The sequence below is a fragment of the Lycorma delicatula genome, chromosome 12, assembly GCF_047948215.1.
Source record: "Lycorma delicatula isolate Av1 chromosome 12, ASM4794821v1, whole genome shotgun sequence".
Lineage (NCBI taxonomy): Eukaryota > Metazoa > Arthropoda > Insecta > Hemiptera > Fulgoridae > Lycorma > Lycorma delicatula.
Genome location: NC_134466.1, coordinates 49642775 through 49661471, shown reverse-complemented (window position 1 = coordinate 49661471; position 18697 = coordinate 49642775). Strand labels below are relative to the sequence as shown.

At 28.8% G+C, this 18697-nt stretch overlaps 1 protein-coding gene across 4 annotated transcripts in view; it reads right to left on the bottom strand.

The window, feature by feature from the left end:
• Positions 1-98: 98 nt before the first annotated feature.
• The window catches only part of LOC142333121 (putative cystathionine gamma-lyase 2), a 32155-nt gene continuing 13556 nt past the window's right edge, over positions 99-18697 (bottom strand). For all 4 annotated transcript variants that reach the window (XM_075380047.1, XM_075380048.1, XM_075380046.1 and 1 more), the window contains exons 6-9: positions 16113-16248; positions 10605-10757; positions 3302-3476; positions 99-421 (exon numbers count right to left, since the gene is read on the bottom strand). In XM_075380047.1, the coding sequence (XP_075236162.1) occupies positions 274-421; positions 3302-3476; positions 10605-10757; positions 16113-16248 (612 nt within the window). In that variant the 3' untranslated portion in view covers positions 99-273. The remainder of the gene's footprint in view (positions 422-3301; positions 3477-10604; positions 10758-16112; positions 16249-18697) is intronic.

Sequence of the window (18697 nt, the reverse complement as noted above, 5' to 3'; positions counted from 1 at the left end):
ACATCTTCTGGTGGGGACTAAACAATACACTTCTCCAATTGTAATGCTTTTGTAAAAATGATAAAATAAAAAGGATAATTAAAGTAATACTCAAAATATTATTTTTATATCAATATTTAATATTTTTATTTCATATAATTATCGGCAAAAGAAGTTTTCATTATTGCATCTTTTTCCTCTATTTGATATTTAATTTTACACTTTTTTTAATAATAACAATGAAATATTACAAATTGTTTTATAAATATTTCCTTATTAAAAAGATAAAACAAGTTACTTTTTCATATTTTTTAGAGCTTGACCTAAATCTTCCAGGAGATCAGGAATAGATTCCAGACCAACAGATAAACGAATAAAATTCTCCTTAATTCCAAGTTGAATTCTTTCATTAGCAGGAACTGATGCATGAGTCATAAGTATGCTGAAAAAATGTAATTATAAAAAGCTTAAATCAACATAATCCAATACATTCATCGGATATAAATATATATTAATATCTTTCCTTTTATTGAATATTGAGAATAATGAAAAACCAAACAAAAAGTATTAGATTAAAAATAGGTTAATTAGTAATATAAAAATCACTCTTACAGGGTGGCGCACAATAAGTTGAGACATTTGAATTTTGGATCACATACTTATTTTTAAATTTAATATGATTACAACTTTAATACCAAATACAGTATTAGAGGAAAGTTCTTTTACTGCATGACATGTTTAATAAGGTTACCGTTTACATCTACCAACCTCTTCAAGGCGAGTGCGCCCATTTCTGATGACTCTGAAACACAGATTGAAGTCCTCTTCAATCTCTTCACACAACTGAACTATTTGCATATGCATTTTATAAGATTAGTAGGTCTTAACAGGAAAGGTTTCTCTTTTAAATATTCCTATGGTCCATATAGTGAATTGAAATTACGCAATTACCAAAAACTAACTAAAAAATCCAACACAAGATTAGCAGTGCGAAGGGTTGCACTGCAAATCTTGTGTTGTGTTGTGTTGTGTTTATGCAAATCTTGCATAAACCATTGAGTATCTATAGGCGACTCAGTCACAAGCAGCTTGGTTAGAAAATCATTCCATAAAATATCCAAATAGCATTGAGAATTAACTGTATCATTAAAAATCATTGGCCCTATCATTCTGTGACTGAATAAAATTGTCCAAACAGTTCTTTGAGCCCATGTTGTTTCTTGTGCACGATTTGTGATGCTGCTATTGCCCTAAAGTGGACATTTTGTTTGTTAACAATCCCATGAGTATGAAAATAGGCCTCGTCTCTGACCATTGTGAAAATTCCAATTTTTGTTTGCTTGTTAGGTTGTGTTAACTTTTAGTGAATAGACAATTTGTATGAAAACATCTAGAGATGACTGTGTAACATGTACTGTACAACAAGATATTCCAATTTCTTGTGGAACTTGCCGTGTAGACATTCCCAGACTACATCACAAGGCTAGTGTTTTGATATTTTCCAGAGAACGAACGATAGCTGCTTTAAGTCATTTCTCTTCTTTTATCCCGCCTTCTTCCTCAAATTTATGATATGATCAGAGAATGGTGTTTCTTACTTAGGTCCATAAAGTGTTAATATGAGCTCGAAATTGTTGCCGAATCACTGTAACACTTTTTGATTCAGCATAAAGAAGAACAACTTGTCCTTTATGCTGAACAACAACTTTATGCACAGCATAAAGTGCACCAATTTGTAAACTAAATTTACATAAATTACACCTATAATTAGCTTATAAATTTACACCAATTTATAAGCTAAATTATAAAAATTTACACAGTATATGTAAAAAAGTATACAAAACAAAGTAATTTGTGCACTAATTTCTTGTTTTTTAATTTTTTTTACATTTAGATGTATTTGAAATGTTAAATACTGATAATTAGATACATAAATAAATCTTTATTTTAATCGAAAGATAAAAATACATTATACTGATCACATCAATGTAAGATATAAATATAAAAATAAATAAGATAAAAAAAAGATGTATTTAAAACCCATATTTAAATACAAACAAATGAAATAATTTTAAGGTAGATGTATTAAAAAAAAAAAATTGCTACAAAATAATTAACAGTTCAGAAGCTGCTATTGATAATTACTCTGAACATATATTTATGTAAATAAATTTATGTAATGAACAAGGATGCAGGTAAAAAGTGTGGTTCTTTGTTCTTTTCTAATTAATATTACTTAAAAATTGATCAACAAAATATTATTTTCCTATAAACTGGTTAGAAGTATAATATAAAACCCTTTCTCATATGACAAAGTATTGTGTTATTGAGTTACATGAAAACAGCTCTGTTGCTTAATTTGACAGAGATGGTTATTACTTTTGAAGAATAAGATATTTTATTTTCTAAATATAGGTTTTTCACATTTAATACTTATAAGAACCAGATAATGATCTGACAGCCCATTTTTGTACCTTATATATCAATTGTTTTAAAAGAGCTCCTAGAAATGACATTATACATTTTTTTCCAAAAAATGGAATGAAGAAATATTTTTAGACAGAATTAATGTCAATTAATCATTATGTTTATACTGATTAATTCATGACACCTGTTTTCAATTCATGGTACAGGAACACCTGTTTAGGTGTTACTGTAATTATTTCTATACCATTCTTTATAATGGTTAATTTTAAAACTGAATGTTTTATTCTGTTCACAAATACCTTTAGTTGTATAAATACATGAAAATTTATTTATCATTTTAATCAAGCTTTCACATACAGTTATTTTTTATTTTCAAGACATACAATGTGGTTCTAAGAATGGATTGAATTATAAAGTAACTTGTCCTAAAAAAAATAAGTTTTTTTTAGGTTAATTTGATTACTGATCCTGTGTTCTTTATCTAAAACTTTGCTGGATGTTTGAAGCAGAATATTTGTAACAATTTGATACCCTGAACAGATTTCATCTGCCTATATAAACATATATATATATATATATATATATATACATTGATACATATACAAGAGAAATGAAATAGTGGTACAATTTATTGTCAACAATATTCACTGTATAAACTAACAACTAACTTTGTGTGATCATATAAAAACTGATTATATATATTATTGATCAGTCTTTACATGTTAATCTTTCAGTCTTTTTTACATATTAATTCTATTATATCTTATTAAATAAATTTTTATTACAATTAAAAATATACATGTTTAATAAAGTTATAATGTACACAAATATAATAATAATTAACTAATAACTAATATTTTGTATTCAAACAAGACTGTATATTATATACACTTACGGAATTTCTGCCAAACTTTTGTGACCACCAAGACTTTCAGCAAGAGAGAAAACTTTGAGCAATTGCAAGAATTTCTTACTCTCATCTAAACCATATTTATGGTAAAATGAAACCATACCACTGTGTCCAGACCATTGACGTAATGCTAATTTATGGTGTGGATGTGAAGGTAGACCTGAAAATTATTTAAATATATCATACAGTTGTTAAAAGTTTCTTAAAGAACGTTTTTTTTTTATAGAAAATTACACTGCTTTATCATTTCCTATTGGTTATACAATGAAATTTTATCAATGTAAAATCATTGACTTATCAAAAATATTCAAATAAAGTAAGTCTGTAATGTTGAGGCTATTAAATGCAAAGAAATTAGCAGGTAATAAATTAACTACTTCAGTCGTAAGGATAACATATCAATAAATTGTAATGATAATAGTTAATTCTACTAAATGAATTTTAACTAAAGGTAAGTCAGGCGCCATGAACAATTGTAAATCCATAGTACAACTGGTTAAGAATGTTTTCACTTGGAATTGTATCCATCAATATAATGTTAGTGGTAAAACCACCTAATAAAATTATTTAACATTCAATGTCCTTGTAGCTTTCCAGAAGTCTTAGCTGAAAAAAAAGAATTTTGTCATAACATAAAAATTCAAACACCTGCTAAAAATTGAAAGCATTCAGCAGAGTTACCAATTTTTCCATCAGAACCATATATGAGTGGTTCAATATCAAACTCAGCAACTCTACTTTTCAGAATTTTACACTGCAACAGAAAAACTGCAACACTTCCCTACAGAGTAATAACAAAAGTAATTCTTCTAAAGAGTACCTTCATGAATTAGAAACACATCTTTAAAATCACAAGCCCACATGCTAATTTATGGTGTGGATGTGTAAATTTGGAGATTGCTATCTTTGAAAATTCTTAGAGGAAATTGTTTACTTTGAAACAATCATGATGAAATTCTAGGATATGAAACAAAAACATGATAAAATTATTGGAACTGATCCTGGTAAAAAAAAAGTCATTACAAAATGGTGATCGTAAAGATTATCAAGCTAATAAAAAATAAAAATAATATCAATAATGATTGAAACAAAAATAATCAACCTTTAGGGAAGGTGGCACATTTAAATCTAATAATGGAAATAAACAAAGACTTTTAAAACTGATACATAAAGTTTATTATTCATGTAAAAAGCACGGTAAACTAAGTGTCATTATATAAACCAAACTTTCAAGAAACGAAAACATAGCAGTTAAGCATATCACGTTGCTTTTATGTTAATTCACAAAAACAGTCTTAAATTTAAAACTCAAGGGTATTAAAAAAAATCCAAATTCAAAATTTAAGGTTTTAAAATTATAATAGTTCAGCTAAAAATACGTGGCTTGTAGGCCTAACTGATTATTCAAATCTTTAAAACATTCATATTTAACATAAGATCATTCATTCATAGTGTTCTACCATTAGGGCAGATCCTGTTATGGTCTCAATCATTTTATCATCAAAAAGGTCAATTGCTAGCCCTATCTTTTGTAGATAGTCACCAGCATTATTGTTGACAAAAGAGAAATTTAAATATCTTAAAATTAAAAGAAATCTTATTTCGGGACATGTACTTTCTGAATATTATATACTGAAAAGAGAATCAGTGATCTAATAATCACTGAGATGATGCAACAAAATAATGCCAGTGTGAAACAATAGGTCCTGTCATGGACCAAGTCAATGTAGCCGATTGCTGTAAGGCAACAGTCGACCACGTGTAGGTCCTGACATGGCTGCTGCTCTACCTTCAGCATATTTTTTATAATCCCTAAATTTGAAATCTCTTCTTCCTCTTCTATTCCTCCATTCACAAAGCCTTTCTCATCTGCAAATAAACACCTTCTCCTAATACAATGTCCTAGCCACTTCCTTTTCCTACATTCAATCATATTCAGCATTTTCCTGTTCTCTCTGATTCTCCTTAATACTTCCTCATTTGTTACATGGTCTTGCCATCTGAGATTTATCATTCTACAACTCACCAACTCAAATGTCTCAATTTGTTTTCTGTCTGCCTTTCTCATCATCCATGTTTCAATTCCATACAGCATTACACTCCAAATAAAACATCTCATTAATTTCTTCAACACTAAGTTTAACTTTCCACACAGCAGTATTCCCTTCTTATTAAATACCTGCTTCCTTCTTGATATTCTTGTTTTAATTTCTAGTGAGCAAGTCAGATTATCAGTTATAAAGCTCCCTAAGTACTTATATTTCTTCACTTGCTCTAAAACTTCATCTCCTATCTTAATCTCAATCCTCTCCTCTTTTCCACCTAATACCACATTTGTCTTCTTTTTATTGATCCTCATACCCTTACTTTCGTAAGCTTCATTTAATTCATAAAGCACTTCATTTAATGTACTTGGGCTCTCCACCAGTACTGCCATGTCATCAGAAAAATGTATAAACTCTATTCTTCCTTCCTTCTATCTTTATTCCTCTTTTCCCATTCAGACATTTAATTATTTCCTCCAGATATATACTAAACAGTATTGGTGACATGCAGCATCCCTGCCTCACTCCCCTTCATTTATCAATCCTTCATTTTCTGGTTACAGTACAGCTCTTTTATTAGATACCTCTCTTTCCAATCAACTCCCTTTTTCAAAATTAACAGTAGTTTATCCCATCTAACTCTATCAAACGCCTTTTCTAGATCGAAAAATGCAACATGCACTCTCCGCTTCCTTTCAATGTATCTCTCACCTATTTCTCTTAGTAGCCCTATAGTGTCCTTGTTCCAACACCTATTCTAAACACATACTGTTCTTTCTCAATACTGCCATAAGATTGAAATGAAAAAAATAACAGATTAAAATGACATAAGATTAAAAAAAAGGCAACTTATCAAGAATGCATAGTTAGTTCATCAGTTAATAACATCTTCAAGTGAAAATTTATCAGATAACTTAATGTTTAAGTTAGTATATCTTTAAAACTTTACGCAAACAAAAAAATACTAAATATAGAGAATTGATTTTGTCAGTTTCTAAAAAATGTTCACAAATTCTTTCTTCTTCCTCAGGAATTGTAGGAATATATTAAGTCAGAACTTTCACACAATACCATCATTATTTTTCCAATCATCATCATAATGAGTCAGGAGTAATTTTGAAACATCAGCTAGTTTTGCACGATTGAAATTATTTACGTTACCAGAAAAAAATTACACATGGTTCTTGATCTGAAATCAATATTTTTTTAGTGTCAGGACGATAGACATTACACCCACTTTTGTAAAACTGTTCCCTACGCATCATTTTTTTTCTGTTTCCCCTCATCCTTTTTAAAATAATTCTTTTGGTTTCAGCAAATCAAAAATGTCAAGCACTTGAAGGTTTTAATTTATTTTATACCTCAGTGTGCAAAAAATTGAAAGTCTGAAGATGTTATACAGTTGCATATGTACTTATAATATCAGCATATGCTTGGGGATTAGGGATCACTTCTATATGCTTAATGCTTCTTTCTATAAGACCAAAAATCTTGCCAGGAGACCTCTGACTGGGATCACAACATTTACTCATTCAATCATTACAGGAGCAGAAAGAAGCCAGACTTAATGTATATACTAATTGTGATTTGGTTTTTTTGGCCACTACACCCATCATAACCTAACTTTTCTGTATGAAGACAATTCCATGCTGTTAAGGCAATGAAAACAGCCAAATCTACTTGATTTTATCATTTTTGGTATTTGTTTTCAGTCTAGCAATAACTGCAACAATTTTTTTTTTATTACAGCTGTTTATGATGTACCCTTCACTACTGTAAAATTATAAAAATATAGTTGACGGTTAAAAGGAACCTTTTACTTTGACATCATCTCCTGCTTGTTGGTCATATAAATAATCTATTTATATTTAATTTGGAAGATAAATATTTCCTGACTCTAGAAAACAACAGTAATGCGATTCTATGTACTGAAGGTAACATATGAACTTATCACAGAATTTCATTTACTTTCATACAACTTTGTTTTTCTATCACTTCCACATTTCTCAATTGGAGACATTCCCAATGTACAGCAAAGTTTTTTGTAATTTAATCAATTCTTGTGTATGTAATATGAAAAATGCTGAGAAAATGTCTTTTGCAACACTTGTAGACTTATAATAAAGTAAAACAAAAGAGTCAAGAAACCAGAATTAACTATTTATAAGAAAGATAATAATATTATAATAAATTGCAATAAAAGTGAAGATATTAATAAAACTAAAGAGATTGTATCTGAATTAGAATTTACAGATATTCATATTAAAATTAGAAAAATGAACAATCCTAAAATTAAAATAACTGGAGTTGAAGAAAATTTTGGGGCTTTGGATTTAATTCAGTTGGAAAGTGACATCATAGAAAGAATCAAGATGAATGATCTGCATGCCATTAAGATTGTATAAGTATCAAAATAAAATAAATAGAAAATGGACTTTAATAGCAGTATTAAATGCTGATGCTTATGCTGTACTTACGGTAGAAAAAACGTGTTTATTGGTACAAATAGATTCATAATCTATAATGATTTTAACTTAAATCCATGTTTTAACTGCTGTAATTAAATGTAACATTTTCAATAATAAATAATAAGAGAACAGACCAACTGATCACCCAGCTGATGAAGTCAATTGTGAGACTTATAATTGGCTTCTGCTTAGAAAGTTATGAAAAACTAATTATTCATTAACCCAGTCTGATATTCTTAGTCTGTGTTCCACAATCTAGAAGAAAGTATATATATTAGCAGTGAAGAAGGAAATGGATTGATTTCAACCAGTGAGTATGCTATCAATGAAGAAATTTTTTTTAAATTATCAGATTTTAATTTAATAACAAGTGATAATGTTGTTATTATTGTTTGTTAACATAAGAAGTTTGAAACGAAATATTGTTAAAATAGAAGCACTTTTGGATCAACTTAATCTTAAAACCCTAATTATTATTTGTACTGAAGCTTAGTTAAGCAAGAAAAAAAAATAATTTTATTGATATTTATGGTTGTACTTTACATTATGAACAAACAAAATTAAACAAAGTAGATGGGGTTGTGATTTTTATTGATTGCAACATTGAACATAAAGTAACCAATGATAATTTAGGATTGATATATATATATAAATGGTATATATAAAATATATTAACCATAAATACTTTGTAAAGAAGTCATGATTATAAAAAGGAAATTTTTTAAAAAGGAAGTATATGTATAACTAACTATTTGATTGGTAATGAAACAAATAAATGATGTGATTTCAATATTGATAAATAAAAAAAATTATTTTGAGAGTGTTGAATTTCTGAATAACTTTTATGAATTAAAATTTGAACTTTACTTTAACAAAAGTATTCGAATCAGAAGTACATTTGATGAATCATGCATAGAAAGATAATGCTTTTATTAAAAGCTCTTTTAATAAAAAATCAGTAAAACTCAATTATCAGATTACTGATCATTACCCTTTATTTTTCAATATTAATACTGAAATAATATTTGAATCTTTAATGACTTTTTCACTTAATTGAATTCAAAAAAAATTATTAGTATTAATAGAAACTTTAACTTGGGAAGATGATATTTTACAGATAATGTAAATGAAGCAATATTAACTGAATTGGGACATGAATAATTAATTGCTAAAACTAGCAAAGGTAAAAAATTACATACGAAAGGTTCTAAAAAACCATGGGTTACACAGCATTTACTAATTATGATTAATGAAAAGTAATGTTATATAAAAAAATAAAATTATATTTCACTTGAAATTAAATTACTGAACAAGCTACTGAAAAATACAAAAAAATATAGTTACTAAGCCGAAGATAATATAAAAAAAAAATTGTAATTATATAAATCAGAAATTTGGAAAAAACTAAAATATACAAATTAATAAATTAAAATGTCCTATAAGTAATGAGCTGATTGAAAATGATAAAAATTTAACCGATTATTTCAACAACTTTTTTTGTAACATAGGTAGTATGATTACAAAAAACATTAATGTTAACAACTTTTCCCAAAACGAGCTGACATTTTAATTTTTTAATAAAAAACACATTTTTTATTTGATGATTGATAATATTTTTGCTTTATTAGCAAGTAATGACATGGAGGTTATTTGTAATACAAAATATCAGACAAATTAAAACCCCTGCCTTGGCTGCACATGTTGACTCTTGACAAAATTTTCCAAAACATGTTGACATAATTGGTGGGAAATCTCAGCAATGTAGTGTCGAACTTCTTCTTTCTATTCCTCAAGTTTTTATGCTTTATTGATGCACACTTTATCCTTAAGATAACCCTAAAGATAAAATTGCTTCTTGAAAAGAAATAAACTGCTTCTTGAAAATAAAAGTTTAGTGTATCAAGAAATTATAAAAAAATGTTAGAAAAAGCTATAAGATGAATAAACTTGAATTAAGACAATTTCATATTAATAAGTGACTGAATTGGATATCATTATGTTTGTTTTCAGGTTTTAGTTTTTTTGTTTTTTTTTATTTATTTATATTTTATTTCTTGTATTCTCTTTTAATTTTTGTTTTTATTTTTTTATTTGTACACCTAAATGCATATAAATAACTTGACATCTCTGCAGATGTACTATTGAAACAATGTCCCTGTATTGTATTACCATGTAACAGGATATTAAATAAATAAATTCTGTTTCTGATTTTAGAATGAAACAAGGCACATTTCCCTAGAGGCTGAATTAGCAAGAATTTTATACAATTTAGAAAAGATAAATTGATTACTTATTTTATTATAAAGAACAGAAAAAACATAGCGAAATTATAAATACTTCATAGCCGTTGCTACATTTTGTTAACATGAAGGCTGTAAAAGCTTTTTTGTAGCTTTAAGTAGGTGATATAATGCTCAAAGATAAACTTGCTGATATATTTTGAACATCCAAAATTACTTTAACTTAAGAAAATATATTAAAAACTTCCAAAATATAATTGAACATCACTTTACTTCAATACATCACATAGTAATGTAAACAAATGGCAGCCATGTGCCTCCATTATGCATTCTAATTGGCCAATGTGGAGGATGCTATATTTGAAATTCAAAGCAGCACCAGATTGTCAGGTTTGAAACTAAAGCATGTTTTCATATGTAAAAATTGTAGGTATTTTGTGAGTTTGCAGATAACACATACAAATAACTCAATCTCCCAAATATTTGGAGTTCATTAGGTTTGATATTGAACAGTTTTATACTCATTAGTACATACCTGGATGTAGTACTTTTTCAACATCCTGATGCGCTTCTAAATATCTAGCAACTGCAAGACCGTTTCTCATATGCTCATCCATTCTTATGTGCAAAGTCTTGATACTACGATTAACAAGGAAACAATCGATCGGAGATGGAATTATTCCCGTCGCTAAAACAGAAAATTAATATTTATATTTATTTTTTTTTAAAAATAATAAAAATTTATTTTGACTGATTAAGTAATTTGTACAATTAAAGAAAATCAACCCATTTGAATATTGTCATCGATGTTCATTTTTTTATTATCTAGAGAACTAAAATTATATCTTTGAGATTGTTACCATATTCCAAAAGCACAGCTTTAGAATTATTTAATATAATAAAACAGTTTTTTAATAATGTAAGAAGTTTCAGTTGAATTGAAGGAGATGCAAATATATGCAGTTTATACATGCATAAATGTATTAGGTCGGTTGGATTTCCTCCAACCATATCCGGTTATGGAATCAGAGATATATAATTTGAATTCAAATTTAGCATGTTGAGTACTGAGCTGGTAAAGGGTGAGAAATCAGTGGAGAGGTATCAGATTACTGAGCATAATAAATTTTTATCAGAGTACAACAGGGTTAATAATGAAGTAACGAAAAGTAAAGAAAACAAAAATAACATTTCACAGTGATTCTGCCAGGCTTGGGTGGCTTAAGCTCAGGATAAAATAATCTTCAGGCTACGGAGGTGAAATTTATTACAAAATCATGATAAGGAAGAAAAGAAAGATTGTATGAGGAATGTAAAAATTAAAGCCATTATTATAAACAGAGTACATGTTTGTGAGAAAAAAAGTAAGATAATTTGGGCAATTTAATAGAATTAGATTTGAAAGAAAATTATAAAACTGTTGAACAAGAAAGTAATCAAGGAACAGACGACTAGATAAAATGAAGATGGATATTTTAAATAAGGATAAGGAAGTAAAAAGAACTGATAGAATAAGATAGTAATCTACAATTCATCATCAGCCAAGTTGCTGGATACAGAAAAGTAAAAATGAGGATATTCTTTGACTGTAGAGGAGTGTGTTTACAGATTTTCAAAATACTTAATTTTTTAGCTTTAAGTAATTGGGTAAGATTTTTAAATGTATATCTTTGTTTACGTATAAGTTATTAAATGTATTGTACTGTAACAGTGAATTATCTAGTATTCCTTCAGGTACCAATTCTTATCCATCACCTAGATGGGAACCTCAGTCACTATTAAAAAAAAATATTCTTTACAAAAATTATTTTAAATTTTCATTTCTTTAGTTATCATTCCTCTTTAATAAGTCTTTTTATTAAAATGCATTTCCAGTGAATAAATCAAGTGTATTCACTCCAGTTATCATTATTCTCAGTTGGCTATCTCAAGCTATAGGGCAGAATTTCAGAATTGTTTTAAAACGATTGTAAAAATGATAAGGGCTCCTGGATCTGATTCAATTTCAAATCAATTTTTGAAAAATGTCACATAATGCCAAAACACATTATTTAAGATTTTAATGAGATATTAAATGATAAAATTGTACCAGAATCCTAAATAGTTATTCATTTAAGAATATTATTCAAGAATGGGAAAAGTTAAACTCTTACACTGACAATCCTATTTGCTCTTTATATAATATTGTAAAACTCTGTACTGAAATTTTATTTTCCCGCTTAAATGTATTTATCTAGAGACTTACTCCTGGAATTCTAATCTGGGTTTTGATAGTGTACAGGTTGCATCAATGATATTTTAAGGCTCTGAATGTTATTACTTAATTACAATAACAAAAGTGACGGGATACATTATTTATCTCATATTATTTTTCCTTCTATTACTGATTTCATGTTTTGGAGAAAATTATATCATCTAGATTTGAGCAAAACACAAAATATATGGTTTATATAATAAAGTTGGAATATGCAGTAGTTACTAAACCGAGTATAGTTTTTGTAAAAGTGGAATATGTAGTAGTTATTAAACTGGATACAGATTTTGTAAAAGATGCCAAGAAACTGCTTATTAGAAGATGAGATAATTACAAGTTCTTTATACTGTCTTTATTTTTGACAGTCTGAAAACTTTCTGGTAATTCAGAATATAACAGATCTACATTTCTCACTTTGTGAAAATTCTTCTGTTTGCTTATGCTGATATTTTATCTGATTCTTAAGTCATTATGAACAAATTTTTAAATAAAGCCTATATTGTATAAATAATAATTTAAAGGTAAATATTTATAAAACTAAGATTGTAATTTTTAAGAAAGCTGGACATGGGCATACAATCAATGTTGTGTGTTTTTTTAAAAGATAAATTATAAAAGGTTCACATAAATATACATACAGGATGAGACATATTTACATTTTGAATACTGCGAGCAATAACAGTCATGCATGTTTTTCATATTGCTTAACAGGAACTGTAAGGATGGGAGTTACTAATACATGTTTCTTTCATTGTGGAAGGGAATCATTGCGATGTGGACCACTGTTGAAATTTCGTACATCGTAGAGATGTTCTTCAGTAGTGGAAGCTCCATTGTCACAGCACAACGACATTTCAGACATTTTAAGAAGTGGGTAACACCATCCCGAACGGTCATCCTGCGAGCTGTTCACAACTTTCGTGAAACCGCAACTGAACAAAAAACCGGCAATCCCCTGGGAGACCTAAATCGTTGCATAGTGCAATAAACATTGAACATGTGTCCAATGCCATGGACCAAAGTCCAAAGTCCAAAGAATTCAGCTCGGCAATTGTATCGTCAAGTGCATATTCCACGTACCATTGTATGGCGAATCCTTAAAAAGGATTTACAACTGTATCCATACAAGATACAAGTGGTGCATAACTTGGTCAATCAAGATAAGGTCCAACAAACCACATTCTGTGATTGGCTAAACAGCAAAGGTGATGACTTTGTGCAATGCCTATCACGTCCAATGAAGCTCATTTCTACCTCAACAGTTATGTCAATAAACAAAACTGGGCTAGACAAAATCCACAACTGTTGTATGAAACACCATTACACAGTGCCAAGGTTACTGTGTGGTATGCAGCAAGTCATATGCCTGTGTGATAGGTCCCTATTTTTTTGAGAACAAACATAATGACACCATCACAGACACCACTGTACGATACAATACAATGTTGCAAACATTTTTCATTCCCAAAATGAGATGGCTTGGCCTAAGGGACATGTGGATGCAGCAGGACGGTGCCACCAGTTGTACTGCAGTAGTGTCAATGACAACCCTTTGACAACACTTCCTGGGACACCTCATCTCCAGATTCAGTGATATCTATTGGCCGTTCAGATCCCCCAACCTAACTCCACCGGACTATTTTCTGTGGGATTATCTAAAGGCGTACACCACAAACCCCAATACCATCAATGAACTGAAGAACAGTATCCAAAAGGAGATAGCAACCACCCCTGCCAAAACCCTACACCAAGCTATGCTGAACATGATTGTTAGGGTCAAAGAATGTTCTTATCAAGGTGGTGTCCACCTAGGAGGTGTAATATTCAAACACAGTGCAAAACTCCCATCCTTTGGCAATGTGTTCCACATAATTGGTAATAAATATTTTGTTTAACATGCCCCATAAAGACATTTTAAATGTGTCAAATCAATATTGTCCATCCTGTATGTTTACAAAATCCAATTCATTTAATGAAGCTTCAAAGAAGATACATTTAATTACAAAGTCTTTTATCTTTAATTGCTGCAAAGAAAATGAAAAATTGATCTGTGTATAAGTCACTATACAGACAGTACAAATCTATAAAAATGCAACTATTAATCTCTTGCAGTTTTGACTACTGACTTCAACAGTCATTTTTCCCACCTACCGAATAGATTAGAAAATTACTAGACATCACCTTACCAATGTCTTTGTAAACAAATCAACTGTTTTATTACATAGAAGAACAATTGTAATATATCCACTTTATTACCAAATAAATGCTTCTGTCAAAACAGTAGAAATTTATATAAATTTGACAGGAAGAAAACTAAAGTATATAACCCCTGCAACAGCCTGTAAATACTGTAACATGAACCCTTGGTCATTATTTTATTTTTTTTTAGTATGACCAATTTACTCCATATTGTAATATATTCTTAAGGTAAATATTAAAGAGAAGATTTGAATAACACGGATTTTATCGTAGAAATACTATCAATACAAAGTAAGGAACAGTTGAATAATTTAATTTCTTACACTGGAGCAACAGTATAGGGTAGGGGCAGTATAATTAACTTCATAATTAATATTAGTTAAATTATGCATTTTGTTGTGTTGTTTATTTTGATAGAATGTAAAGATTTTTCTGAAGAAAGATATTAGATTATTTTAAATTAAAAATATCTTACTTTCAAATTACATAATTATTCTTTTTTAACATAGTTTTCTTCAGATAACACTTTGGCTGGTTTAGTCACCATTCTTTCAAAACTTACATATTTCTATTAAACTTATTTCATTTTATGCATAATGCAAAGCAGAAAATTAAAAAATAAATAAAAATTCAAGCCAAATTTTTTTACATACATTGATTATCAAGAAAACTTCCAAATTGACTTAAAAATACAGATCTCAGTTTCTTTCTTTGAAAATATATATAAATTATGTTTTCACACAAATCAAAAAAAGAGAAAGTTGGGATTACAAACTCCTCTTGAACTAATTCTGAGAATTTTGTTTAGACAGTGAAATACTGATATAACTTATGGCTACATTGATAAATATTTCAAATGAGGCCTTAATAGTGATATTCTTTAATCTTTGATAATAGTCAATCCAATTTTTATAGAAAACTTTCTCTTTCATCTTACCCTCCCATTGCAACATTAACATCCTTTTTAATATTATTTGTCTTGTTAGTTACAAAAGAATGTATATTAGAATGTAAAGATGCATATACTGTATATTTATTTTGTAGAAGCACGATTTTGGATTATTGTACTTTGATTGTATTACCAATACTTTGATAGAAGAATATTTAACTCAAAAAGACAGTAAATATATTTTCTATTTAATTCTCTACTGTCAAATTTTCATGGATTTGTTAATGTTAAAGAAGGGGAACTAACTAAAAATTAATCCTCTTACTTCTATTACTATAAATATTTGTATAGTCTTTGTAAAACTTTCAATACCACTCCCTAACCTTTACATCACTTTTTACTGCAGAGCCATAAATTTCAAAATATTTATTGCGTCAACCCTTTGCGCTGAAAAAATGGATCACAAACTTTATTTCAAAGTCAGCAAAACTGTATTGTAAACATCATATATGGATAACAAACAATAACAAACTGCAGGTAAAATGTCTGATAAATAAACTGATAGAAGCTATAATACATTCAACAACATCCTATTCAACATAGAATTGTTTTTAATTAGCAACATTGCTTTGTTATACATCTCATAATTACCATTATTAGAAAATGTTGAAAACAAAATGCCGATGACTTTTAACACTTACTATTTTGATTGTATTTTAAACGCTTAAACAATTCATCATCGTTCAACGTCAATGCACCCATAATTACATCAGAATGGCCATTCAAGTATTTGGTGGCAGAGTACATAGCAATATCAGCACCAAGCTCAAGAGGTCTCTAAAATTAATTTTAAAAACCACACATAAAATAAAATAATTTAAATTATGTTTTTTTATTATAAAAAACAATATATACAAACATTAACGTACATAACCATAATATTACCATAATCTTTTCAACTCCTTTACTGATAAAAACAGTGATCATATAATACATTAGCTCATCAATTAAAGAAGTTAATTTAATGTTTTGATTTTATTAACATTATCAAGCAACAGACTAATATGAAAAGTACATAAGATAAAACTATCTCATTAACTAACTGTTTGCATTGAATGTACTTCAAACCTTACTAAACAGCTATAAGGTAACTTGTCATTATGCAATTAACCATTTATATAAATAGAATCTAGATGAAGAATGAATATCAACTACGTTTTGGTCGGCTTGGCATAAAGTACATTAGAATATTTGACTTATTGAGGTAATAGGAAAACTCTCCCCACTTCTTACTCTCTGTATTGAGCCTGGAATAGCAGTGCTTTCTTCTCTATGGAACAACCATCCAATTTTTTGAAGTGAATTGTATCTATTCACAAACATTGTTCAGTTGTGAGGTGCAATAAAAACAAGGGTACTTATCCTGAATTGATACAAATGATAGATATACTTCTAAAAGTCCATCTGCAGTTTTAAAAAGAAGACCTTCAAGTGTGTGCCAGACTGATTATTTTGTAATTTAAATGCCTTTTCATACGATTATACTAAGATTTAGCATGCCCCAAAATTGAGCCTGTTTTCATGCTTATCATTTCTATAAAAAAAAAACAAATATGCTGCTGTCTTACAAAATAAAAATTATTTCCTGTTTAACATCGCAGTTATTTCCTTATATTAAATTGGTCCTGTATTTTGGAATCAAAAAAACCTTTCTATACACAAAAGTATTTGAGCAAGAAATCAGCAGCGAATATCTGTGTTTAAGGAAGTCTTATAAGAATGCATGATTGTTCTTTATCAATCTCCTGCTGGCTGACAAGTTATAAAAAAAAAAAAAACTTATTTACTCACTGGCTGAACAAGTCATAATAAGGAAATAGCATTTACAGCCTCCACTTTACATATTACAACAACACATCATTAAATATTTTTAGACATTACACTATTTTTAAATGTGCATTCTGCTGTATTATACAAACATATTGTAAATGATACTGAAAACTGCATACAATAATCTGTTCTATGTACAATGTGTTTTACATTTCTGTTCATCACATTTATTTACACTAATCTATATTGACTTGGCCGAATGAAATTTAAAGAACAAGTTGCAGTCTGGTCAATCGTCTGTACTAGCCAAAAGGGATACAGAACTAAGATGATGCCTACAAATCTGAGACTATAGTTCTAAGGTTAATTTTAAAACTGAATTATCTGTAATGTCAGCACTGCTCTTTTTGAAAAATGACAAAGTCATCTCATGACCATTCTGGCAGATACACCTATTGTGCAGAATCACCCATTCCTACATAAACTTAATGAGATCCTCCTTATCCTTGACCTCTGCATTAATTCAAACCAGTTCATTACAGAAATATAAATATAGAATATAGAGAGACAAAATATTGTTAAGTGCTAATAATGTATTTTGTTAACTAAAAAATTAACAAATAACAGCTTGACAGGAGATAAACTTGTCTTGTACTAGTATGTCAGCTGCAGAAGAATTAGAGAGAAGATCCAAATGGATACTTTTAGGTAACAGAATATCTATCTTATAAAATGATTCCCTTGTGGGTCAAACAAATCATCCCCCCTCACTAACTACACACTCTTACTATTTAGATCTCTGCTTCCTTAAATAAATGCTGCATTCATTTCTACATTGTGGGTGTTGATCCAGGAAAATTCCATTTTCAGTATGTGTTACTAACTATGTAACCAAAACACAAAGCAGAAAAAACCTTTGAAACAGTAATTTGTGATTTACTAGGTTGTTCCTACTATTTCGCTACAGAGGCTGGCATTTATCGTATAGAAAATCCTTAAACGATAAAAGAATAACTGTTTGTAGGCATGCGTAATTTCCAAAACAAACATTCTGTAATATAGGACTGTGCTCTGGAAAATTCATATGCAATTGGGTTAAAAATACTTGTTTGTATCATTATATACTAGGAAAGAAATACACTGTTAGCCAATTTAGTTTTTATGGCTTTGGCTATGTCTTTTTCTTACCAACTCTGTTGGTATATTTTGTATCAGTACTGTTGGTACATTTATATGTGTTTGTCAAAAGTTTTACACAAATTTTAGTGGAGAGTTAATAAGGGTAAATTATTTCTTTATGTAAAAAAAAATATATTTATTTAAAGTTTTATTGTTGTTTTTAATTATAATGAGTGAGTAAAAACAATAATTGAGTCTTTTAATGCCTTTATAAATTATTTTTTTAAAATTCCATCAGATTATTTAAGAAACAAAATTGCATGTAGAACAGTAGGGG